Here is a 27,450-nt window from a genome sequence, read left to right as displayed (position 1 = left end):
GACCTGGGGCATCCAGCTCTGGGGTCCCAACACAACAAGGCAATGGACCTGGTGAAGCAGTCCAGAGGGCTGGAGCACCTCTCCTGTGAAGACAGGCCCAGAGAGCTGGGGTAGTTTACTCAGGAGGGAGCTCCAAGGAGATCGTACTGCAGCCTTCCAGTACCTATGGGTAGGGCCCTACAGGATGGCCAGAGAGTGGCTTTTTACAGGGGCATGTACAACGGGCAATGGCTTTAAACTGAAAGAGGGTAAGTTTAGTTTAGATATTATGAAGAAATTCTTACTTAAGAGTGGTGAGGCACTAGCACAGGTTACCCAGAGAAGCTGTGGATGCACCAGCTGTGGAGTGTTCAAGGCCAGACTGCATGGGGTTTTGAGCAACCTAGTCTAGTGGAAGGTGTCCCTGCATGAGCAATTCTCAGAACCATTAAAAAAATAGGTATATTAAATGCAGTCAAATTTCAGGACAGTTCTGAAAAACCTTATAGGCCCTGGCAAATTGTCTTTTCTCACAGGTTTCTTATCACAGCTCAAAGAGCCTCTTCATTAATAGTGCCTTATTGTTGGTTACAGCAAAAGCTGTAGCATGTGTGCTGCACTTGAGATACATATCTGTTAACTCTACCCCTGTAGAAAGAAAAACCTTAAAAGGGGAAAGGGAGTTGTTTCTTTCTAGCTCAGACTGTTCATCAGTTAACCACACTTTTTATTTTAGCATCAACTACTCACTGTTTGCTGCCTCCATAGAAGGCTACATTTCAAAAAACCTAATAGCCACAACAAACAGATCTAACCACTGCATCACTTTCCCTACACGTAGAACAGCAAACCAGCATTTGGGGATTCTGTCTGCATCTCATCTTCCATGCCCTTTTCTTCCATCAGTTGCTTTTGGCTGCCTCCCAGTCATTGTACCCAGAATTTACAAAAGTTACGTTAAAACGGCATACGTGTCCCTTCCTATTTTTTTTTGTTTGTAGTGGGTTGTTTTCTGTTTCTTGCCTCAAAAATAATAGACAAGAGCTTTCTAAAAAATAAATCAGCTGTGTAAGATTCAAGAAGTGTGAATTGCTTATCAATGCTCTCAAGTACATGGTGCGATTCTTGGGGCTGTCCTGCGCCCGGCTCGAAATGGGTCCCTTCCAACTCAGAATACTCTCATTGTGTGAACTGTAGGACTTGACCAGCGTACATACACCTCTTCGCGCATCAAAGGCAGCCCTCGGCCGCACCACTTTGGTGGTACAGAAACCGCTCGGCCGCGCTTTCCCCGAACGCGGCGCTGCTGCATCGAAACCAAGCATCGGCCGCCCGCCTGCTGCAAAAGGTGCTGCAGTAAAGCGCCGCGGCACCGCCATCTCCCCGCCGGTGCGCGGAGCCCCGGCTGCCAATGCCGCTGGATGCCGAGCCGCAGCCTGCGCTGTGCTCCGCACACTGCCCCTTCCGAGCGACTCCGGTCCCGTGCACGGATGCGCACCCCGCCCCACAGGTAACTAGGCAACGGCCGGGGGGACCCTGCGCTCTCGCTTCCCTTCGGGCAACGAGAGGCTGCAAGGCGACAGCTTTCAGCCGCAGCGGTGCGGGGGAAGCCGGCGGCCGCAGCGGGCGGGACACGGGGTCCCCGGGCGCGGGGTAGGGACACAGCCCGGCGGGGGCGGGCAGCCACCAGCCGCCATCTTGCTTGCGGACGGGTACCCAAAACCAAGATGGCGCTCAGGCGTTAAGCGCGGGGCTAGCGCTTCCCCGCCTAGAGCGGAAGTGACGTTTCCGTGGCAGCAGCGCCCCCCCCTCCCGCCGTTCCCCCCGGTGGATTTTGCGTTTCGCCGCGGGCTGCACGTCTCTTCCTCCGGCGAGACGGAAAATGGCCGCCCGGCTGCCATAAGGGAGCGGGGCTGCCGGGAGTTCCGCCCGCCAGGTGAGAGAAAGGCGGAGGTAAAGGGGCTGCGTGGAGGCTTGGCGGGGCGGTGGCCCCTGGTTGGGGGGAAGATGGCGGGGGAAGCCTGAGGGAGAGCAGCCCGGCCCCGCCCCCCCCGAGCGCGCGGTGCTCGCGCGCCGCGCCGTCCCGCCTTCCCCCGCCGCGTGACCTCGGCGCTCCGCAGCCATTATCCCGATTATCCCGCGCCAGCCGACAGGGAACGGGACGGGAGCGGGTGGTCGCCGTCACCGCCCTGACGCGGGCCACCGCTTCCAGCGGGAGCCGGACGGAGCCGGTGCCGTTCCTCCCTGCGCCCCGGCAAGCGAAGGTAGAAAGGGAAGGGGCGGTGGGAGGCGGCAGCGGAGCTGCCTTGAGCTGTTCCGTGGCTCTCGGAAGCCTGGCGGGAGGGGGCTGTCGGGGTGTGTGGGGAGTGGGCGGCCGGCCGGCCCTATTGGGCTGCCTCCCCGGCTGCGCGGCCTTTAGCTTTGGGCCTCCCTGAGGGAGTCAGGAAGGCCCGAGGGGATGTGACTCTACAACGCTGGTTATGGGAATGTTAAATTTCCCCGTTATGCTGGTGGGTGTGACACTGGCGAGGGAAACGGTGCCGGGAAGAAAGGATGCTTCCCAGTGTTGGATCAGCCTTTACGGTCGTTGGAGGAACTTCCCTTCGGGCAGGGCTGTGGTTCAGGCGCCTGTGCCTGAAGTACCCCACGCCTCCCTGCGCCTTTCCTGCCCTGATTGCAGATACCCGCAAAACCCCGTCAGGGACCGCAGTGGGTTTTATGCCCCTTGCTGAAAGGGACTATTGTGTTCCAAGTCTTGATTACACTGTACTATACAACTATTGCAGGACCATTCCCGTTATTTCCCCTTTGCTTTGTAAATCCCTTACTTCTCGCCTTTAATTCTATGAAAATCAGATTCTTGTTTTGTGTGTCATGTTGATTCTTTACGAAGTCACTTGTTTATCTCAGAGATCAAAGTTTTGTCCTCAAAGGAACAGTTAAATTTTACTACAGAAAGACGTGAGGGCATGCAAAACAAAGGTGCTCTTGACTCTGCGAGTAGTCACTGCTTAAGAAATGCAAATGTATAAAAATATCACTTAGAATAGTTGTTCTTGGTGTGGGAGGGATTGGTTAAACAGCGTGGAGTTGCAGGAAAATGCTGTCTAGCTGCTTTTCTCCTCCCTCCTCCTCGTCCTCCTCTCTGATAATCATGTTGTTTTGGACAAAAGTGGGGAGAATGAGGACGAGTTAAAGGCTCTGGCACTGAGGTGTGCTCCAGGCATGCATCTTGTGGCAGGGAGAGTAAGAATTGCATCCTCCCATTCGTCCCTTTTGATGTTGAGTGGCAGGCTGTGCTGAATGGCCAGACGAGGTTCGGTGTGTTGTATATATCGGTGCTTGGAGCTGGAGTCTCTGTCCTGAGCAAGGCTTTAGCGGGCCAGCCTGTGTGGAGCGACTTCTCAGGTGTGGGCTGTGGCTGACAGAATCCTGGGGACAGGAGGTCGGAGCATGTACCGTGAAGAAGGGCCTGTTTGCATTGAGAATGCAGAAAACCAACAAGGAGCTGTTTGGAGCTAGGGTGCAGATATTCGGATGGATTATATTCAGGCTGGTTGTCAAGGAGAGATAGTGCTGTAGGGATTTGTGGAATGACAGTGAACATTTGGGGTTTGTTTACAGGTAGTGGAGGTAGGTGATGAAAGCTGCCGAGGAAAGTGCTCTGTTTGTGTGAGAGTTTCTCCCAAAGGTATTCCGAAACAGCGCGTTGCTTGCTTGTTCATTGTGCTGGCATTGGCCTCGTGCAGCTTTGTGTTAAATGGGTTCTGGGAGGTGATGTGACTGAAAAGGCAGCTTTTGTCCAGAGTAGTTTTCTTACGGATCACTGCTGCAGCCCACCAAGCACCTCTGGGGGTGTCAGTTTTGGAACAAATGAGGGCAGGAAGATTGCCTTTTCTGTAGCAGCAATTCTGGTTTGTAGCAGAGATTGGGGAAACCACGGCGTAAGGGCGTATGAAAACATGGTGTGTAAAACACATGCACAAAAATAACAAAGACTATCTGAAACAGTATGTGTCCAAAAGCATGCTAATTCATTTCTCTGTATGGACATATTTCTCAGGCACTTTGGTTTCTTTGTTTTTTTAGTTAGAGGGGAAACATGGTTTTGTTTGCCAATAGTATTACATAAAAGATAGCTAACAATCATATGACAGTTTTGCAGAGGTGATTTTACTGTTACTAGGATGCTGGTTTTTGGCTTAATTTACAAATATTTTGTGTTATTTTCTGTATAGGAATTAATTAATTGAGGGGGAAAAGGCCTTTGTATTGTTTTACTGTTTCCATTATATTTCCAGCATATGAAGTGGGGGAAATAATGCTTCCCACCTTTTATTTGTACATAACAAGATAGTTTGGGCAAATTTACCGTGGAATTTTAGTATTTGTAGGAATCAAAGTCACCGATGATCCAAGTAGGATAGGTTTAAGTGACTGTGAAATGCATTCTATTCTTATGTGTGATGTGCCACTGCTACAGTTGTCGACATTAAAGAAAAAGGAGGGGGGAGGTAGAGGGTGGATAAGAAAGCACAGCAGATGTGCATGCACTGAATAGATGACTTACAGTGCTGTCTCATTAAGACTGACTTTATTTCAGTGGGTGTATTATGAGAAACTTTTACAAATTCTGTGGAATTTTGTGAAGACTGTCCCTTTTGTGTTGTCATGGTTGTATAATCATTTGAAGCTTGAATCTCTGAATGGAAACACATTTTGGCAACAGCTTGTGAATTACTTAAACAAGATTTTGATTTAAATCTACCTGACAGTTGTCAAGCAATGCTTAAGCAAGAGAAATGCAGAGTACTAAACAGCTATAAATGAAGGGTAGCTAAAATAATGGATCTAAGGGGAAGCAGTGTTTTGCTCATGTAAGTGAATATAACTGTCCTAAAATGTCTTAAACTTACATGTGATGTTTAACTTGTAAAACAGCTTAAGAGATGTGTTGTACTACAGTCTGCGTACTCTGAGAAAACTCCGACATGAACAGTGAAGTCTCCTAAAAATATTATATAAAAGGGATTTTCCCCGACCTTTTACATTTTTTATTGAACATAGCAAATGCTGACAGTGTCACTTACTTCTTATTGTGTTGCTTGTGGTGGCATAAGCCCGATTCTTTTGCGTATCTTGTTTTTGCTTGACGGCTGCACTTGCTGGCCAAGATTGAAGACATCCAAAGATCCTGTTGTTTTATTTGTTAAGAAACTTTTCTGAATGTGATTCAATAACTGACAGATGGTGGAGTAGACAATTTTTGGAAAACATCATGGTTTCTGTGTTCAGTCTTGGTTGTTTGGGTGTGTTTGGCTTTTGTTATTTTGACTTTATATGTGTGTGTTTATTTTGGTGGGTTTTTTTGTTTATGGGTTTTTTTGTGTTTCGTTTTTTATTTTTAAAGCTGCTTGCAAGTATTTTTAAAAAGCTGAAATACCACCAAGTTTGTTGCTTCTGAAGGCTATGCCAGTCTGGTTTCAGGGAAGCTTTAAGTTTGTGGTGCTGCCAAAAGAAGCAGTTTTGCCCAGCTGCTATTTCAATTTCCCTGTGTTGGCCCAAGTGTTTGTGGGCTATGTAATGAGCCATATAAAAAATTAAAGTTGTATTGAAAGTGATCCAGCATGTGAGTGCAGAAATACTTAGAATGGCATAGGAGAGATCGGCAGGAATGTGAGGAAACACAGGAGAGGAGAGGTGAACTAGCAGAACCACCTCATTCTGTGGACCTGCAGCAGCTTCCTTTGTAAAATCCAGATTTTTTAACGTGGTAGTGAAATGGTTGAGAGCCAGGCATCTCCTTTCAATTATTTAGGGTGGAAAGCAAGGGGAAAAGAGACTTGAGTGGAAAAGGAGCATGTGGATTAGAGCCCTGGTATTTCAGACAGAACGCGTTCCTAACACTTAGCAATGCTGGGTGATACTGATGATACCTTGTGTCACATTGGTGGTGCACGCCTTTGGCCTATTGTGGTTCTCTTCTGATAAAGCATCAAATGGTGCTTAGGACCTCTTTTTCACTGCCCGTACTTGACCTGGTGTAGCCACTGCAGCCTGGCCGTGAGCAGGAAGAGGCTGTGGGTGCTTTCATTTGCTGCTGTGAACCATGTTGTAGCTGTGGTGCTCTGAGGAATGGATACTTTTCCTGTGAAGGTGTGCAGCCTGTAGGAGTTCACTGTCACAGACAGCTGTTTTCCAGCATACTCCTGGTACTACCACAGTTCTTTTCTAAATGAACTTTAATAAAGGCTAATAAAATTTTAGATTCTTGTATATTATAAGAATACTTACACAGACCAAAAAAACCTCAGCTATGTAGTCTTTTCTACTCCTAAGTATGAGTGTTGTTTGGATAAGTGAGTCTTGTGTGTCAAGCTTCTATCTATTACAATTAAATGGAAACAAAAGCTGCAAATAGTTAAATGTTTTTTATTCAGTAGTTAAGGTTTTTATTCAAAGTTCTTTTTTTAAAACAAACATTATATCTGTACTCTTCTTAAAAGACTTAAATGAGAAAAGGGTAGCAGATATGTTTTAGCTGCAAGGGTTGGATGTGGTATAGCTAATGGGTTGTTTAGAAACACTTCAGAAGTGTGGCTACTTTTCACCTTTGCCAGTTGCTAGAAAATATTTCTAAGACTGCAGAACTGACTACCAGAGTTTGAGTTATGGTAATTTAAGATCTTGTCTTCTACTTAGAGTGGGGTAACTGTCTTGTTCTGTATCCCTAGGTCTAAAAACTTGTCTAAATTAGGATTTGGGATTTGGGATTTCAGCTAACACCAGTTTAAGTCAGAAATATGGATTATTTAAGTATTCATTTAAAATCAGAGCCTGAACTTGAAGTTTGTATTGCTTTTTCTGTACTAGACTTCTGAATGCCTTCGTTACCCTTTACTGGCTAATACCATCTCGCCTTTTGTCTAGACAAAATCTGACATGGTCCGATACACTACTGTGCTCCTTCGGAGACTCATGCTTGCTGATGATGAGAAGTAAAAACTTATTCTTAATAAAGCATATATTTTGTAGAAATTGGAAATATCTTGGTCACTACTAGTGAATGGTAAGTGGATTTTTGAAAGCAGTGTTTATGAACACAAATGCTACATTTCTTCTTTTAGATGAAGAAAACACCTATGGTCAAGTGTGGAAGTGTCCTTCAGGAGCAGTCAATGTCTTATGCCTTTGGATTTAATTAATTGTGTTGTTGTGCTGCAGAAGTTCTGGAGCTCCAGCCTGTCTGTAGTGAACTGGGATAAAATTCTGTTTTTGTTGGTTAAGTGGAATTGAAAAGTGTTGAGTTAGAATACAAATGTACATAATCTTAAGGCTTGGAGGTAATTAAAAACTGAGGTCAGTGTAAAATTCATACATTTGAGATGGGTTTTGTTATTACTGTTATGCTTTCTTTCTGCATAACTGTAAAAGAGCTAGTTCTTGAAGATGTTGGCTCTTTAGGTGAAATCATATATGTATGCATTTTAAACAAGAGGTTATACTAGAGTAATTCTTGTGTAAATATTGCAAGAGAAACCTAAAGATTAAACTGTCACTGTTGGCCTGACTTCTCATCCCCATTTTTTTTTTCCAATAAGATAACTCTAGTGAAGTGCAGAGCTGCGTCCTAGAGCTCAAACTGGTCTAACAGTTTGACACTGTCCTTTTTGCCTCCCTCTTTCTGGTGCGTGCTTTTATTTGCTCCATAATCCAGCTCAGTTTGGCCCTTCATTAAGCCACTTGGATAACCTAGTTAAATGAAAGTGGTTTCTAGGTATCAAGAGCTGGTCACTGGAGGATCTGAAGGGTGTCAGGGCTGCTGTGAAGGTGAGGATAACCTGTTACACAGCCCTGATAACAGGGCTGAGGAAGGAGTGGTCACGCATGGAAAGGGAGTAGGATTTGCCACTTGGCAGTGGCAGGCTCTTGATCTGCTCTGGTCTTAGAGTGCAGCATCACTGAGTCCAAGAGTAAATTTGCTATTTCTTATGTGTTGTCTTTTCATGACAGATTAATGTTTTAACCCATTTTAAGCAAAAAGGTGCTGGCTTTTAGGAAATGTTCATGTCTTTGATAGTCTCGTTTTTTGTTCTATAGGAATCAGTATTGCTGAAAGCACAGAGTTTTGAAATAATTTCTTCATTGACGCCAACTAACTGTTGGAGGTAAGTTTAGCTTCATTCCTTTTTAAATGTTCTGATGGAACTCAGCTATTGAGAATTAAATCTTCTTTTGCTTTCTTAAATTTTATGCTTGCAGTGGGAAGCTTCACTATATAAAACTGTCTTGTAAAGATCAGCTGTACTTCTCATAGATAGAATGCAAATAATTTAAAGCTGAGATTGAGTTATATTATAAACATTGTGTATCTGATGTTTGGTTTGATAATTACTTGTAACAGAAAAGAAACCCACCAGGTTTTGTTTTCTGTCGCTCTTGGAAAATTGGCATGTCTTAAACAGTTTTAAAGGTCTAAATTTTTGTTGCCTGTGAGTATTGATCCTAAGAGATTACAAGCCATTTTCTGTAAGTTTAATTGAATGCAATGAATTAGAAAATATCTTCAGCGTATAGATTTTGCAAATTTATTTTTTTTAGTGGAAGGAGCCAATAAAAAAGAGCATTCAACATATTCTTCTTCAACAAGGTAAATAGTTGCATTGAAGGCTGGTTTATGTTCAGTTTTTGTTGGAGTAGTTTCAGATGAGGTTACATCTCTAAGGCCATGCAAACTCTTGTAAGGAAAGTCATGTGGGGCAGGAGGAACCAGTTGATAAGAGAAAAGTTGGTCTGCTTTTCTCTTTTGGGTTCTCTTAGATATGTCTGAAGTTGCTGTAGTTTTGTTGACTTTGAATTAAACTCTAATGTTTTTTTTTGTCTTTATGTAATTGAAATACTACCCAGGTAACAAGAAAGATTATGTAAGACAGAAAGTGCTTGTTGTGTTGAGCTAGTATTTTTGATTCAGTAATTTTAGGCTTTAGCCTGTTTGCAATGCAAAAGGTAAATGTTTGGTTTTTACCATTCCTGTTTCAATTATTATTAAACAATGATAATTGAGCATTCAAAGGCCTGAAAATGTGTAGTTACTTGTTCATAGCTTGTATTCAGGTTGTCTAATGTGACACTTTTTTTTTTTTTTTTTAAAGCTGGGCAATTTCTAAAGAAAATGGTAATGGGTCAAACTTTTTATTAATTAAATTGGGGATTTTTAGCCACTGATCCGAAAAGAAAAGGAAAAGGTGTGTATTTTTTTATGGTTGGCATTAATTCTAAATATCTATTACAACTTGCATAAGAAGAAATGATAGTTTATTATGAATGACTTTCTTTCAGTTCTCATTGATTTATAATCAGTTGTAGTTTTCATAGCTTAATTTGTGCTGAAGTATGTTGAATCTTGTTGCAAGCCATTCGGTTTAACTAATTGTTAAAATCTTTAAGTTGGCTGTGCATTTTACATGTAGGTTAAAAAGCAATGTTAATATAAAAAGATGCAGGATGGGCGTCTTGAGCAGTGGAAATTTGGATCAGAGTGATGAGCTTTAGTACATGTGGTTAAGAGAAATAATACCTGTGGGTCAAACTAACAGCTGCTGGACCAAATAACATCAACGTTTTTTCTTTGCTCATGTAAAAGGTGTAGAGGACTGTGAACTCCTCCTGGAGAAGGAACAGTGCATTGGAAATGCAAAGGAATTACAAACTATGCAATAGCTAGAATTTTGTTACAATGTATTGAGATGTCCAGAGTTATATTATTCTTGCCTAATTTGCAGAAATATTTTGTTTTCTGCTGCCTCCTCTCTCCTACAGGATCTATGTGCAGTTGAATGTGGAAAAAGCCTTTTACTGTTACATGTTGTGTTTTTAGAGAAAGTGTGTACACTGCAGCGATGTTAAATTGTTTAAAACGTGGTTAAGCTTTTAATTTACCAATAAATGTACTTACATGGTCTCCAAAGCTCTTTTGTTTAGTAAATGCTATGTTACTTTCTAATAGTGTCATTTTAGTAGATGCAAATTTTGTTCATTTATATCATTTACATGGATGCTAAATGGTTGCTTCCATTTTTTTCCCCTTCTCTCATTGCTTTTCCTTTTTGGGAAGGAGTAGATCTACTGGCAAAAATGGGTCGATCTAATTCTAGATCACACTCATCAAGATCGAAGTCCAGATCTCAGTCCAGCTCTAGATCAAGATCTAGATCACATTCAAGAAAAAAGAGATACAGGTAAGTTGATGTCTTACTGTGTGAAAAGGTGATTTGGCATATTAGATTTTGTCTGGAAAATGTTTTTCACTTGCATGATGCTGTGGCAGAAGTGAGCCTGGGATTCCATTTCATTTTAGGCAGTAGGTAAACTATGCTTTGAGTGTAATTTCTGTTTATATTTTTTTCCATTTTCCTGTGTCTCAAGGTAACTTCAGAATGCTAATGATTCTTCATGATTTCTGGCCCGTTTGATTATTCCCTTCCCCTTTACATGATGTTTTCTTCATCCAGTCTTTTTTCCTGTAATTTGTTATTTTTCATTAAGCTTTTTGTATCTGAAGTAACTTAAGACTTCAGTAGATAAGCTTTGCTGTATCTCACCTTCTCAGTTGTCTCCAGTGTTTTCTTCATCTTACTTGTTAGTGGACATTACCATCTCCCATAAAAGAATTGGGTCAATTGAATGTTTACTGCCTCAGCTGCTGCCATCCACAGGCTGGCATATTATACTGGGGGTCATGTCATTCCCTGTTCCAGGCTGTGAAGTCTGGTGGTTGAGCAATGCAATTCCGTGTTTCAGAGTGGTGATGCTCTCTAATAAAGTGGCGGGGGAGGCCACTGAGGCTGGCAGTGTCTTAATCACGTGATCTCAAGTTTCACAGTCCTTAGCAGTATAGATGTGTTTATTATAATTAATATATTACAGAAATAATAAATAGAGATTATAGAAGTTACTCTAAGACTAGGAGGATGCATCCTTTACCATTCTGACTGCATTTTGAGAATTTTGTGTCAAGGCACTACTTTTTTATTCTGCACCCCCCCCTTCCCCCCGCCCCCCCAAATTTTCCAGTTGTTAACGTTTGCTTTATAATTTTAGTTCTAGGTCTCGGTCAAGGACATATTCCCGATCTCGGAGCAGAGATCGTGTTTATTCCAGAGATTATCGCAGAGATTACAGAAACAATAGAGGAATGAGACGTCCCTATGGTTACAGAGGAAGAGGTAGAGGGTATTATCAAGGAGGAGGTGGTAGATACCATCGTGGAGGTTATAGACCTGTGTGGAACCGAAGACACTCCAGAAGCCCTAGGCGTGGCCGCTCACGTTCCAGAAGTCCAAAACGAAGGTCTGTGTCTTCTCAGAGGTCCCGGAGCAGGTCTCGTCGCTCTTACAGATCCTCCCGGTCCCCAAGGTCGTCTTCATCTCGTTCTTCATCCCCATACAGCAAATCACCTGTCTCTTCCAAAAGACGCGCATCTCTGGAAAAGCAGGCAAAGAAAACTGAAGGGGCTCCTTTGCAAGAGAGTCCCTTGAAAAATAAACCACAAGATGAACAGAAAGATACATTTGAACATGACCCATCAGAGTCTCTTGACGATTTTAACAAATCATCAGCAGCTTCTGGTGACATTTGGCCTGGCCTTTCAGCATATGATAACAGTCCAAGGTCACCCCATAGTCCTTCTATTGCCACCCCACCTAGTCAGAGTTCATCTTGCTCTGATGCCCCTCTGCTTAGCACAGCCCACTCAGCAAAGGACACACCTCAGCATTCCCATTCCATTCAGCATAGTCCTGAGAGATCTGGCTCTGGTTCTCTTGGAAATGGTTCTAGCCGCTATAGTCCTTCTCAGAATAGCCCATTGCATCATATCCCTTCGAGGAGAAGCCCTGCAAAGACAATCCCACCACAGAGCGCCCCCCGTGAGGAGGCTCGAGTGCGGTCGTTTTATCCTGAGGGTGGTGAGCAGGAAACTGCAAAAGGTGGAAAGTTTATGAAAAGGTAAGAACCAAGTTATAAGCCTACTGTTGCCTCTTAAAAATGTTAGAGTTTCACCAAGTTTATCACTGTTGCCTTGGAAAATGTATTATGGAGCGCTAGTAACACTAGTCTGGTTGGAATTGAGCTTGAAAGACACATATACCTTTTCCTGCTAGGATACGTCAAGGCCTTGAATGTTGACTAATAGAGATAGGGACATGTATCCTCGAGGAAGAACTGGTTTGTGCTTTTTGTCTATGGTTTATTTTCTTATACTCAATTTTTTCCTATTAAGAAAAATCTTAATTGGAATAATGCATCAGACTTGCCGGCTGATAGTGAACTCTCTTCGGGTATTTCAAAATTTTAATGCTTTGCGTACTTTGAAATGTAAATATTCTGGAAGTCTAAAAATGTTGATGTTGTGCAATAATTTCTTTATGTTGACATAAACAGCGTCAGTTGCTAATTGTGTGGTACAGTATGAAAACTTTGATGTTTTGAATTGCTTTACTTATCAAAGAGGGTAGGTGTTGGTATTCTAGGAATATAATGCTGTCGATGTGAAGGAATTTCAGTGTACATATTCCAATGATTGTAAAATTCTTCCAATTTGTTCTCAAAATGTTCTTGACACAGTAGTAATTTTTGAAAGTTGTAAAAGTCTTACTATCATTAGACTGTTCCTTTGTAATGTAACTGGTGTTTTGGTAGATTTCTTGCAAAATGAGTTCAAGTTGTGACTATGCTATATAAACTTGATTGCAGGCTTTTAAATTAATTTGTCTAGTCAGTGATTTATTATGTAAAAAAATACTGCTTAGGAGATCAAAATTACAACTTTTCTTGGATTAGATGTGTTGGAATACATATTAGAACGTATGAACTGTGTGAACATAGCATACAGATAAGGCAGTGGCTGAAATAATTAATTGGTGTGTTTCTGTGTTTAGGAGAGCTGCCTTCTAAAAGTTTCTTGCTTGAGCACAATATGAATAGTGAATGCACTAAGCCTGTGCCAGATTGTGGAATTATCTTAGTAATGTTCAGGATCTTGAAAAGAATTCACTTTTTTGTGCTACTACTTCAACTCTTTCAGTAAAAGAAGTGCAAAAACAAATCACAGTCTGAATTTTCAAACCATGTGAATTTGATGGAAAAAATTGCTAGTGTAAAAGAATGTGAAACTGGGTACTGATTAAGAAAACAAGCAAGTACATTTCTAGGCATTCTACAGAAAGGCATTATATTCTTCAGATGCCTCCATTAGGGCATAAATGACAGTGGATACAATGTTAATGGAGTACCAGGCATTGCATGCTAAAGTTAATTGCTTGGAGGAATGTATTTTCATCTTCTTCTTGGTGTGGAATTGACACAAAAGAGGAATGCAAGTGAACTGGAATGAATGCAATCCAGAGTTACCAGTCTCTTCTTTGCTATCCACAGGTACACAGATGAAGAGTCTAGAGTATACCTGCTTGATAGGGGTAATACCAGGGAGAAGGAGGCCCAGAAGGAGAGAGGATCAGAAAAAGGGAGGACAGAGGGAGAAAGGGAATGGGAGGAACAGGAAACTTTAGACTTTTTCGTTGATAAAGAGACTGGGAAGGAAAAGTTTAATGACTCTGAAGGGGAGGACACAGAGGAGACAGAGGATTACAGACAGTTCAGAAAATCTGTCCTGGCAGATCAGGGTAAAAATTTTCCTACTGCATCTCACCGGAATGCTGAGGAGGAAGGAACCAAATACAAATCTAAAATATCAATCAAGGGCAGTAGAGAGAGCGATGGATTTAGAGATGAGAAAAGTTATAAACTAAAAGAGACTGGCTATGTAGTGGAAAGGCCTAGTGCAACAAAAGATAAGCACAAGGAAGAAGACAAGAGTTCTGAGAGACTAATGATGAAGAAAGAAACTCAGTCACCTGAGCAGGTAAAGTCTGAAAAGCTCAAAGAACTCTTTGATTACAGTCCTCCTCTACACAAGAATCTGGATGCGAGAGAAAAATCCACCTTCAGAGAGGAGAGCCCACTTAGGATCAAAATGATAGCCAGTGACTCCCATCGTCCTGAAGTTAAACTCAAAATGGCACCAGTACCTCTTGATGATTCCAATAGGTAAAATATTCTACTTAACAGTGTGATTCTCCACCTGCCTGCAGTGTTGTTCATATTTATTTAAACTAGTGGTTTCTTTTTGTGTGTCCCTTTTGTTGTTGATGCATTTTAGACCTGCTTCCTTGACTAAAGACAGGCTGCTTGCTAGCACACTTGTCCATTCCGTCAAGAAGGAGCAAGAGTTCCGATCCATCTTTGACCACATTAAGTTGCCACAGGCCAGCAAAAGCACATCAGAGTCATTTATTCAGCACATTGTGTCCTTGGTTCACCATGTCAAAGGTATGTGTTCATTGTACCAGATGTGTCTGACAAGTTCATTTAAACCTATTTGCTGTTCCTAGTACAAGGAGATTTTGGGCTTCTTCTGATGTTGTGATTTAACCAGACTTTCTTCCTGTTGAAGTGTGCATGAAAATAATTAGAAAAATAATAGCCATAGAAACTAGGACAAAAAACCCACAAGCAGTGTAGAGTATAATAGCAGGTATTCTATGTTTCTGGATAAATTTTTGAGCCTAGGTAGCATAGAAAGTTTGAATTTCTGCAGTGTAGTTTAAACGTACTACACTGGTTAATTTTTCTAATTTTATATTAAATGTTGCAGTGTGGGTCGACAGATGTTTTTGGACTGTAAATACAATGGCATTCCTTTTAAAGCACCCCAGAAGTAGTGTCCAGATTCTTATTAGAAAGGATTTTTTTTCCTCCTCAGTAAGATTTAAGAAAAACTGTATTTTAGATGGTAGTAAAATTCATGGTGATAATGTTTTATTCCTATATGATGATATTTTCAGGAATTTCACTTACAGAAACTTGGCAGTGGCTAAATAAACCTCCATTAAATGAGTTTTACACTAATTATTTTTTGATGTAACAGTAGTGGCTGTTTTCTATAAACACCAAGAACCCTCAACAAACCAAGCACAACCAATGCCCTTCCCCAAAACTACTGAAATCCAAACCTGGACCATCAAAGTAGATATATTTAACTTAGGTCATATATCCTCTGAAGTTTTTTGATGGGAAAACAGATAATTCCTAAAATCCCTTGGGGATGTCTGGAGTGTTCTTTAAATGCTTTTTTTCTATAGCCTCTGCTTTATTTCACTGTCTGTTTTCTTGCTGTTGTGGTAAATGTAACTGATACAATACAAAGCTGGTAAAAGTAATTTTGCCGTATCATCACAGTAAAGGGAAAAGTGGAAATGCTTGATTAGGTACCAGTTTCAATGAACCTGCCTGTAAGCATTGTTTTTAAGGTGCATTTGCTTCTAAAATTGCTGAGATTTGTGTGATAGAAATATGTGCTGAACTTCAGTTAAAAATCTAATTTTGTTGACGTAATTCAGATTACTGAGGCCAGATTATTTCCTTTGTATTGAATTGCTTACAAAGTAATAGTCAACAGTAATGGACTATGAGAATGTATTAGTTAAAAAAAATTATTTGGATACCTGTTTAGTGTATAATGATTTGTTGTGAACGTATGTATTTATTGATATGTAAAGAAATGTAAGACTCAATCCAGTGAGAGCTTCTGTAAATTTTTGCTTACATGGTACATGTATAGCTGTAGGTGAAAATAATACTTGTGGAACTCACATGTTGATCACAGAATAGACTTTTTCTGTAAATTTTTGTATGTTGAATATCTGATAAATTTAACAGCCTGTCTGGACAAGTTACTAGGATATGTACTGTTATGGTTATTTTTGAAAGCAGAACATTTCTTTAAGTTTCAGATTTACTGTGGTCTGTAATCAGAATTTTTGTAACTTTTTTGACAAACTGAAGTTATGTTCATTATTGGTGTGATGCGACCAGTCTGAACAGCTCTTTATTAATGTAGAGCTGAAAATGCCCAGTGATGTTTTCTTTTTCATTGTAACTAGGTCCTGGAATGTGTTTTGAAATGGCAAAATCCATGTTTCAAAAGTAAAATAGCTGTTGAAAGATACAGATGCCAAACAGGCAAAGTTGAACCTTCTGTCTTCCTGGCAAAAATGGCATAAAAACAGAATTACTAGCTCAAATTCCTGTGTTTGATGGAATTATGATTGAGGCACTACCCTTGTAGTGGCCGTTTCAAGTTTTAATGGTTGGTTATGAGACAAATACTGGATGCCGGGCGGTAAGTTGATACAGATGTATGTTGACCTGTTAAGCAGATAGCTTGCTTCATATGTAACATTTCATAGCTCATGACTTTATGTATTTCTATATTACATTTGAACACATTTGTTGAGCTGGTTTAAAATCTGAGTTTTACTGTGGCTAATTTAACTGTCTTGGAAGAAAGGAGAAAATTGTCAGAGAAGTTGTCAAGTTTGCCAAGATGCCAGATGCTTAAATGAATTTATTTATGCATAAGTGTGTTAATTGTATTGTTTATCATCACTCAATCAAGAAATTGTATTCCTTTAAGAAAAGACTTGTCAGGTCATTAATGTAGTTATTGAAGAATATATTGTTTCAATGTTTTCACTAATTCTTATTTTAAGTTAAAGATGAGCTGAATGGTAAAGTGTACTTGTTGCAAGTATTCATGACTCAAAAGTAATTTCACTTTCTCTTGTGGGAAGAGTATAAAATAATAGTTTAAGAAATTGCTCTTGATCGTTAGAGGAGAATGTCACTGAAAATGAGCAAGTGCAGTCAGTAAATGATGCTTCAATTAGATGTGATACAGTCATGGCATAATAGACTTGCAGTGATGCTGTGTACTGCTATTTTGTTTGGGTTACAGAGTGTGTAAAAATAGGGAAAATGCCACATTTGCTTGCCCTGATAAATTTATTGAAAGCACTGTGGGTTTTGCCTGCTACTTGACTTTCTGTCAGGAGTAAAATATGTGTCAGTTGAATTAAACTAATGAAACAGTGGTTTTTTTCTATTGTAACCAACAGAGCAATACTTCAAGTCAGCTGGAATGACGCTAAATGAGAGGTTCACTGCGTATCAAAAAGCAACTGAAGAGCACTGCACCCGACAAAAGAGCCCAGAAATACATAGGTATATGTTAACTGCATATATAGATGCTTTGTGTTTGAAATAATGTCTTCTAATATTTCTTCTGAGTGCCCAAAATACGTTTTCTAATGATGAGGTAATTTGTATAATTACAAAATTTTAAAAAACAAAAAACAAAAAAAAGCAAACCCAAAAAACCCAACCCTTTTGTAAAAGAGAACTCATCTGATTCAGGTCTGGCTTCATCTGTGGTTTTGTGACAGATGTCTTCTCTGCCTCTGTATCTCATTTGGGATATATTTACTTTTCTCACATGCAGTGCTCAAATATTGAGGGGCATATGTCTTGAAGATGAAAAGAAGCCCTGTACATGCATCTTTCTTCTTCAGTGTGAAATGTTCCATCTCATACTACTTTAGTTTTTGTGTGTGTTAATTTACAGCAGTTTTTTGAAAAATCTGAGAATCTAAAAGGTAAGAAGGTAGGCATGCAGATGTAGTGTCTGATCATGTGCTCTAGTTTTATGATGCAGTGTACTATATTTGTGTTGCATGTGAGGATACAGTATCTAACTTCACAATTTTTCTTGTTAAGAATTTTTTGACTTTACAGCACACTATCATAGTGCTGATGGCTTCTTGGAGGGGTGGGCTTTCAACTGGCTACATATACTGGTCCTTTTGAAATAAATCATTAAACATTTTTTGTCTTCCAAACTATACTTAAAATGTGAAACATCAGTCTGCCTGTTTTCTGTATTTTTGTTTTTAGCATATTTCACACAGAAGTATGGTTTTTCATTTTTAGTCTTGCTTCTGTGTTCTGATGGTGAGGTTTAATAATGCAGAAAGTTTATTCTGCTGCAAAAATGCCTTGTTTGTCAGTTTTCTGTTGAAATGAAATGTCTGAGGCTGTTAACGGTCCTGTACATGTATGGCAAGACACTGCTTTTATTTTACATTTAGGAGGATTGACATCTCTCCAAGTACCCTGAGGAAGCATACCCGTTTAACAGGTGAAGAGAGAGTCTTTAAGGAAGAAAATCAAAAAGTAGGTTCTAAGTAAATGTGCTATTTGTGCTTCTAAACTTACTAAACTTAGACTCATTTTAAATCTCAACTTAATCTCTGGTTTTCTGTGTGTTTATTGTACCTAGATTACTTGCATTTAGATTTTTTTTTTTCCTTTGAGTAAAACATGTTTTACCAAGAAGCTGGTTTATGTAGTGTGGTTTTGCTATATTAATGATGTGGTACATAAGGTCAAGTCTTCTGCCCTGCTTCCTTTCTTCTTGCATGTTCCTTGACCACTAAGCTGCCCAAGGACAAAGAATAGGCTTGGGGCAGAGGGAAGTACCAAGATGGTCAGTGAGTAGTGTGGTTGAACTGCGAGGTTGCTTATGCTGTGTTTAAAAACAATTCACCAGAAGAAATGAATACTTAATTATCTCCTCAAACCATGTATTGTGGTCTGTATCATCGAAAACTAGACACCAATTACTTGATGGGAACACTTGTTTGAAACTGAAATTCTTAGCTGTTCTTTTTTAGATATAGCCATTGCATGTAAAGGGCAAAGTCAATTTGTGTGCTGAAGTTTGTTGAAAAATAGGTAAATTCTATTTTTTTTAATTTTAATTGATGCACAGTTTGCCTTTTCACTGAGAATTCTTTTGATGTTTTATTTCAATATTTTGTTGCAAAATATATATTTGTTTACAGGGAGATAAAAAATTAAGGTGTGATTCTGCTGATCTTCGGCATGACATTGATCGACGTAGAAAAGAACGAAGTAAAGAGCGAGGAGACTCAAAGGGTTCCAGGGAATCCAGTGGGTCAAGAAAGCAGGAGAAAACTCCAAAAGATTACAAGGATTACAAATCTTACAAAGATGACAGGTAAATATTTGAAGTCCCTATAAAGGATTTTAGCTTCTAATTAGCCTTTTATAATTGTAAGCTTAATTGCTTTCAATTTTCAATGTATAATGGAACATTTAATTTTAAACAATTAAAATTATTTGTTTTACAGCAAATATGTATTATCTGTCTTTTACACGGCTTATGGTGGATGAGGACAAAAACTTTGGAATAGCAAGCTAACACTGAAAAAAAAAATGACAAATTAATCTGTCCTATTATCCAGGCTACATCAGGAGGTTGGACTTCAATGCAGTACATTTCTATAAACAGTTTGTGTAAGAACTTTGGTTCGTTATGCTTGATTCCGCACTTTTTCAACTCATAACACCCAGAGTATGACAATTTTACTGATACTTAGGTTTTAACATGGGTGAGAAGGGGAATTTTTAAATTTTTGTCTAAGCCAGTGGGCTGTTTTAAGAAAAAAATGTTAGCCTATCTCAGTGGATACTGTGTAAAAGTGGTAAGAGTTACTTCAGGTATGGCCTTTCTTTGAATAGAATGCTAAAATCTTGTAAATTGGGACAAGTTAATACCACTATGGGGTTACTAAAAATTTTGATGTAGGAATTTTTTCCCTGCTTTGTACTGTATATAAAGTGAATTTTTACTTATACTTCCTGTTTCCCATTTACTTTGACTTTGGTATCCACATTGTCTTCCACTGGCTAATTTCCCTACAGCCATCTATGTAGGGAAGCCCATACCATACCTCTCAACAGTGTGCAAACTGAACTGTGCCAATTTACTGTAAAACTTTACCTTGAGGGTTTTTTCCCTTTAACTTCTGTTTTTCTGCCTCAGAAGAAAGGCAGATATTAAAAGTAACAGCATCTCTTTATGGCATCAAAATCTAGAAAAGTTGTATTTTACAGTTTGCAGACTGCTGCTTTCCAACTCACCAGCAATACTATGCATTTAGTGCACTTAAATGTGTCAGAGGAGGCTGGAAAGTGGAAATATACTTCGCCTTAATATCTCAAATATGTAACATGTGACTTTATAACCAGAAGGGGGTTAGTTTTTCATAAAATATAGAGACCCGGTTTAGTATAGCATGTTACAGACTATCTAGTACGTTTAAAATAGCACATAGTATATTTTTTTATTTTTCAGTAAACAAAAAAGAGACCAAGACCGTGCTCGGTCCTCCCCATCTTCCTCCCCATCTTCTTCCTCATCCAGTTCTCGAGAAGAAAAGGATTGCAAGAAAGAAAGAGATGAAGAATTCAAAACCCACCATGAGCAGAAAGAATACTCTGGTTTTGCAGGAGTCAACAGGCCAAGAGGCACCTTTGTAAGTTTTTCTCCTGTTCTTCCCCCACATTACGAACACTTCACCAATGGTAATAGTGTAAAAAAGAAAATGGGGGAGTGTTGTAGTGATTCATGTTAAGTCAGACTGGAGGTCTTTATGTGTTACACTGAACCTGAAATACTGAGTCTCTTTTTTTCCCAGCACTCCCCAGTAGCAGTTAGATGATATGTAAATATGCATTAACATGACATTAAAGATCCTAGCATAAGGATCTGGAGAACAGGATTTCTTGATTATTCCTTGCTCTTCTGTAGTAATGCTGTTTCCTAACAGAATCTGAAAATTCAGTGTTCTGTAAATTTTAAATCTTGGGTCCTGATACCTCTTAGCTCCCTGCAGCTTCTGTTTTTCCCTCTCATGTTGGGTTTGATTTTGCCCTCCTTTGTGTGTAATACCTGCAACTTTTTCAATAGAGAATGGCACATAATTAAGATATATGTATATATATGTATACATGTTAACCTTGAAACAGCTGTATTGAGGAGATGGTATACTTGTTATTTTTGTTTTTCTTTGGCTTTGACTAGCTACTGAGCGTGAAAGCTCATTGATCTACCTCTGGAATGTATTTAAGCATTGTGATTTGGAAAGTGGCACATTGACCACTGTAGTTTTCAGAAAAATCTTAAACTGTCAGATTCCATGTTAATGTAATTATTGATGTATAATCAGGAAATGTAGAAGCATTTGGAAAAACTAGGAATCAATAAGGGAGGCCTTGAAAAAGATAAGGAGCACTTGAAAACACCATACAACTCAAACAAAAAAAAACCCCAAAACAACTCACAGGCACCCACACAACCACCCCTCAACAACACAGCAAAATAGACCTCCAAACCATAGCTAAACACACAAAAAAATTCAAGTTCCTTTTAGGTTGGGAAAAATTGTTTTGCATAATAAATAAGAGTAATTTCATACTTCAACAATAATTCCTTAATGTAGTCTGTAATCACGACCAAATAATGCTAAAATGCATTGTTAGTATAAATGTTTAGTCATACAAAAAATATTTTGGACTGCACTTAAGTGTGTCTGAAATGCATGTGGCATGTGTCAACACCTGAGGCTTGAATTTTCCATCTAAAAAACTGTAGCCACCTATAGGAAAATTTCAAGCTCTAAATTTCTAACACTAAAAGTGCATCATTTCCTCCTTTCTTCTTACTTTTTTATGTAGTTATGCTATGGAACTATGTGGCATAAGTATATAAATCCATGGATGGTGTAGGCATCAAATATGACTATCACCACAATTTGTAGCTATATAAAATAATGGCATAAACAAAGAAGTTAAATGAAAAAGAGCTTAAAACTCCATTTCCTTTCAAGGAGATTTAGTGGTAGAAAACTTGTAATTCGTTGAAGCCTTCCTACTTTATAAAACTAGATTGTATGTATTGTGAAAGAGATGCTACTTTACATGCAATTGAGGTAAATGGGAGCTGGAAAGTTAATAGATTTCTACTCATTTAATTGCTAGTGACTGCTAATTCCGTCTATGCAGTGATAACAGGTTAATGTTGCATAATAACATACATGGTCACACACAGGCTTTTGGAACAAAGTGTCTGGGCAGGTCAATCTAAATAGGCCAACTGCTGACTCAGATCTCCTCTTTAGGGGTACATCTTGGATGGTATGGAAAAACACAGACCAGGTAGTGTAGGAATGTGTTTGTAAATACAGACTAATAATGTCTGCATTCCAGTGAATACTGTTATGCTTTTGCAGTAAATAAAATGCTATGGTTTTGAATCCTTCTCCTAATAGGAAGCCTTGGAGAATGTAACATCTCTCCTATCTAGCAAGCTCATGTTAAATCAGCAATGGTTTTTCACTAACTTTGACTGGTACATGGTTCCATTGGATTCTAGGCTTCCCATATATAGGCATCATGAATGGTTTTGTAATGTGTACACAGAAAAAAGGATTAAGTAGAATTTTTCAATGGCAATGTCATTAGTGTCTATACCTGAAAGAATTCTGTGTAGCAGCTCTGCTTAAAGTGAGTTCTATATAGAAAATATACTCTTGTCTTTTTTGTGGTGGTCTTTCTAATAAGCAAGCCTGTAATGATAACACCATAATAGATTTAATGTCCTGCAGTTCTTTACCTGAAAGTTGATTTGGTAGGGGGAAGCATTAATAAAATGGTGAGGAAAACTGTAGGTATTTTTCTAAAGGGAATCTGATCACAGGACTGATTACCAGGAAATGCTGATACCTTTTTTTTTTTTTCTCTTTTTTAAGCTTGTCATAATTCTGTCTGCCCCCTGACCCTCCCCCCAGGTTACTGTTTGTTGTGCCCTAATTTTGTAAAGCTGTTGGAAACAAAGAAAGCATGTCTTATTTCCTCCCTTGTACAGCTTTCCAAATGACTCTCCAAACAATTTTTCCCCTCCAGAGTATTGGATAGGTCTTATGAGCCTTCTTTAGATTGTTTTACAGTCTGTTTGACTTCAGAATAATTTTAAATCTGTCCAGCATAAATTCTGCATGAGAAGTTTGGATCTTTGTGGAACTAAGTATGCATAATACTTATCTTTGGAGTTCATTAATTATATACATTTTTGATCTGTGTTTATGAAACATGCTTATTTTTAACAAATAAATTAGCTTCCAGTCATGTTTTTGTACTATTACTCTGAAGATGCAGTTCTCTGTTTTAAGTAGATTGTGGAAATTGTGTTCTGTAGTAACTGCAGCTTTTAGCAGTCTTACCTTCCCAAACTAACCTTTCTTCTCCCCTTGAATGAAGGATGTGAACTCATTTAATGTTTCTTACAAGCTAAGTATTTACATGCTGAGATAACTGTATACATTACTACTTAGTGTATTCTGAGTGAAGGGTGGTTTTTGGTGTGAGATTTTCTAGCCTAGCATTTTAAAACTTCGGTAATTAATTATAAAGAATATTTAAAACACTCTTTCTCACTTAAGCATTGCTATTCTGCACAGTACATACTATTGACTTTTTTCTGAGTAAAGAATTTACTCATTTGAAATGTAATTTGGCCTTAGGTACATTCATGAATCTCAGTTAAAAATGCTTGAGTAACACACAGTGGCTATACTCCTTTGAAAACTGCACTGTTAGTATGTATTTCAGAATGTCCTTTTCATAAATTATCCAGTTGGCTCCATAAATACCTTTCTTTTCCCCCTGACAGTTTTGTCATTGTTTCAGTCTAGTTTTCCTCCTGGTCTTTTGTCTCTGAACAGCTTCAGAAGCTTCTTGTGACCTTTTGTTCCAACACACTGGTTTGCTAGCAGTCAAATTTCTCTTCAGTGGTTGTGGGTGAACTTATGCCAAGAACTCAAATGTGTTTCAATTAAGTTTAATAGAAAAATTATTTCAAAATGAATGCTTGAATATATTACTTAAGGTAGTATGTGAATTTGAAAATGGTTTTTCTACTTGCAGATACTGTAATTAAGCACAGAAAGTATTTTCAGTAACAGAGAACTTGAACTCTACTTTGTGGTGTTATGTAAATGGATTAAATGACATCTTGGTTAATCAGTTTCGAATTAGGGGCAGAGGAAGAGCCAGAGGAGTCTTTGCTGGAACAAATACTGGTCCCAGCAACTCAAATACTACTTTTCAGAAGAGACCGAAGGAAGAGGAATGGGATCCTGAATATACCCCAAAAAGCAAGAAATACTTCTTGGTGGGTGTGGAGAACTCGATGTCTTATGCATGCTTTTGTTTTTTCAAACTTTCTACAAGTGTAGAAGTAGCATGCATGTATGGACAGGGCCTAGAGTAACTGTGAGAGTATCAGGGTGGCTGTAGTGGTTGGTTTTGCTTATTTTTCATCTTTCTGCAGCAGACTGGCAATAACTGATGCCTAACCTGGAATTTATCTCCAAAAATTTCATCAGGGAGTGGGGAAGAAGGCAGGTTCAGATAACATTTATTAAAATCCAACTTTGAACCAAAAAGGCCTGTGCAGTGTTTTCCTGGATTTACGTCTGTATGACATTCGAGATTTTTTCTTAGATTGGTGTGGAAGTCTACAGAAAGATCAGGAAAAGCTGACAGTGCTTGTGGATGTACATAGGCAGAGTCTGTTATGAGCAGTTTTCTGCTCTGTGTAGTGTGATAGTCATAAGACACCACAGTTTTGATGCCTTTTTCCCATCTGGATTATGAAAGGAGGACCCTTGATGTAACCGCTCTAAGTAGTGCAGTACACTGAATGTGTGGCCTCTGCTCCAGTTATTTCCATAACAATGCAAACTTTGAAGGGTATTGTTTCATCATTGAAAAATGATCAGTAATGAAGATGAGACCTTCTGTAGCATTATAGCTTGTCACAAATATGTTAACAGGTAACTAAGAAAAAATGCAGTCACAATTTAGGTATTTCTTTAAGGAGTTCTGTCTTCCTAGACATACCTAAACTTTTCTGATCTGTAAACAGAGATGTGATAATCTGTTAATGATAATAAAACAACCAATTATGGCTATTAAACTTGAATTTCTAAAAATATTTTAAATTAAATAAGTCACCCTTCAACTACTTCAGTGTAATTAAACTGCATTATATGGGTGTGATACATGTTTAATAGTTCAGACTTCTTTCCAAATCACAAGTTAAAAAACATATGTTGAAGCACGTGTACCTCACTGTTCTAAATATAAACTTTTTATATTAAGTAATGGTTTGTATATTTCATGCAGTGCCTGAAATGATTGTGAAAACATACCAAACTATGTAAGGCCATATTTGGTAGCAAGACAGCAAACTTAAAGCTTATTAACCAGAGAAATTCAACTATTGTTTGGTAATGCTAGATTTAAACAGTTTGAACTTAATTTGCCCTACGTGTTGCAGGTGGGGCAGATTTTCTGAAAACTGCCTTCAGTTACTGATTCTTATGATGTATAAAGAACTCCCTCTGAGCTAAAGTAACCTAGGACTTTCCTAGAGCTTCTTCCAAAGTAGCAATTTCTTTCTCTCAAAACTAGTAATTCTTAATTCTGAATGTAAGTTACAGACAAGTGATTTGTTACTAACATTTGAGGAGACCCACAGTGAATAAGGGCTCTTCAAACAATTCTCTTGTGGTTTTAGTTACAGCATTATGCCTTTTAAGAATAATTACAATCTGAAGAGAACTTTTTGAGTTACTTTGTTTTATACATTTGCTATAGCAGAGTACTAACATTATGGGGTACGTTTAAGAGGTATCTAACCTTACTCTTTTTCTGGTGTTATTGCAGCATGATGACAGAGACGATGGTGTGGATTATTGGGCCAAAAGAGGAAGAGGTCGTGGTACTTTCCAGCGTGGCAGAGGGCGTTTTAACTTCAAAAAGTCAGGTAGCAGTCCAAAGTGGACTCATGACAAATACCAAGGGGATGGGATTGTGGAAGATGAGGAAGAAACAATTGAGAATAATGAAGAAAAGGACAGACGCAAAGAGGAAAAGGTAAATTGTTCAGTGAATTGCAGATTAGACAGTTTATCTTGCACTATGCCAAGTAATATGATGCACGTACAGATCACTTTAAAGATTTTGGAGTTTGATTATTAATACATTACAACAAGACTGTTTTCTTTCTTTCCACAGGAATAACCCAGAAGAACGTTGTAGCTGAAAGAGCAGCTCTTGCACCAACCACACAACATTTTTAATATGTTTTTTTGTTGTCAAATGAATGTAAGCATTTTACTTAAATTTTACTGTTGGAAAGTAGTTTAGAGAGATTGTTTTTGTTTTAAGCCTTTAGAAAAAAATCATGATATAGTAAACTATGTTAATGATCGTACAGGTAGAAGGTAAAATATTTGTAACAACTTTTAAGAAATTTTACTGTTTGTTATATGCAGTGTAATTCTGCTTTGTCCAAATATATGGTCAAGTACAACTCTTAAAAGTTTTGATTCTCCCCTATGTCTGTGTTTTATTCTGAAGTAAACTTACAGCTCTGCACACCTGAAATCTTGGAGCAGCATTTTTTATAAACTGATCACTACTTTTCCATTGCCTTCTTACAAGAATTGTATTTAAGGGTAGTTATCCAGTCACAGTACAAGTACAGACAATTGTGCAAAATGCTGATTGTATGTTAATGCACAAGAGTTACGTTTACATAGTAATGAATCTGGGTTCTTACTCCACCCTGCAGGGGTGCAGTAAGAATTTTACTTCAGCAGTGAAATAGTCACTCTTCATTAGTAACCTAAGAAACGCATATGCATATACACACTTCAGTGAGTTTCAAGTATATTCTCTCATTGCTTAGTCATCAGCAGAACACTTAAGTTAAATTGGTGGCAGTATCAATCTAGTTTCTTTTTTAGCAGTTTCTTTTTAGAGTGTGTTAGAATTGCCTCTTTAATTTCTCTATATGGGCTTGCCTCTCTGGATATGTAATCTGGCAAGAGTGAGTCAATCACATGTACAGCATTTAACTTAAAATGAGAGCAGGGCAGGAGCAGGTGGGAGGAGAGAAACGAAATGAAACCACCACAAAATCCCTGATAAAATAAAGCAAAATATGTTCAAACCTGAATTGGTAAAGATAATGCATATATAACAGAAGTGTGAAAAATTAATCTTACTTTCTTCAACACTGATTTCTAATAATTGTGCTGCAAGAATTTTTGTAGCCAAAGTGCAGATGTTAATGTTTTTTTGTTGATTTTTGTTTATTTGGTTTTTTGGTTTTGTTTTGTTTGTTTTAACAAAAATAACAAACCTGCAAGCTTAGTTTCAGTTGTACACACTTAACCTCTAGAATGTTAAGGATGACAGTAACATACTTGAATTACCAGAACAAGGACATTCTAATACAAGAAGATTACTTTGTTTCTCTTTCTCAAAATGCTGTAGATAAACTAAATCTTAATGTTATGTGGAGTTAAAAATGTAGTTCTTCTTATTCACCCCTTTGAATGGCATAATATCTTTCAAAGTAGGGGGGAAAAAAGAGGAAAGGAAAAGCTTTGATAGAGGTGTTTGTATTAAATACCTATATAATGTATGCCCTTTTATTTGCTTTACTGTTAGGGAGAAGTCCTAACATGTCTCCTATCCAAATTAGACACTAGAAGGCAGGAAAACAAAATAATCCACACTGTAGCTGAAGAAACTATATTTTAAATTGTACTAGTTTGCCAGCAGCTGTGTAGAAGG

General features: G+C 38.7%; 1 protein-coding gene across 20 annotated transcripts; it reads left to right on the top strand.

The window, feature by feature from the left end:
- Positions 1–1,322: 1,322 nt before the first annotated feature.
- BCLAF1 (BCL2 associated transcription factor 1) lies at positions 1,323–26,253 on the top strand. Of its 20 annotated transcripts, none has more exons than XM_033055960.2 (15): positions 1,775–1,915; positions 6,910–7,048; positions 8,080–8,147; positions 8,581–8,629; positions 10,100–10,217; positions 11,080–11,985; positions 13,414–14,085; positions 14,198–14,367; positions 16,995–17,100; positions 18,024–18,108; positions 18,780–18,955; positions 20,096–20,276; positions 23,825–23,971; positions 25,531–25,740; positions 25,882–26,253. In XM_033055960.2, exons 5-15 carry the CDS (start codon positions 10,114–10,116, stop codon positions 25,885–25,887), a joined length of 2,763 nt encoding a protein of 920 aa, XP_032911851.1. In that variant the 5' UTR covers positions 1,775–1,915; positions 6,910–7,048; positions 8,080–8,147; positions 8,581–8,629; positions 10,100–10,113; the 3' UTR covers positions 25,888–26,253. The 20 variants fall into 20 exon arrangements, with proteins under 20 accessions (XP_032911854.1, XP_032911857.1, XP_032911848.1 ...); XM_033055958.2 differs by having other exon boundaries at positions 10,094–10,217; XM_033055963.2 differs by lacking the exons at positions 1,775–1,915; positions 6,910–7,048 and adding an exon at positions 1,323–1,489 and having other exon boundaries at positions 10,094–10,217.
- The last annotated feature ends 1,197 nt before the right edge of the window (positions 26,254–27,450 follow it).

This window comes from Catharus ustulatus, chromosome 3 (assembly GCF_009819885.2).
Source record: "Catharus ustulatus isolate bCatUst1 chromosome 3, bCatUst1.pri.v2, whole genome shotgun sequence".
In the NCBI taxonomy this organism is placed as follows: Eukaryota; Metazoa; Chordata; class Aves; order Passeriformes; family Turdidae; genus Catharus; species Catharus ustulatus.
This window is presented reverse-complemented; position numbering and strand designations above follow the sequence as displayed.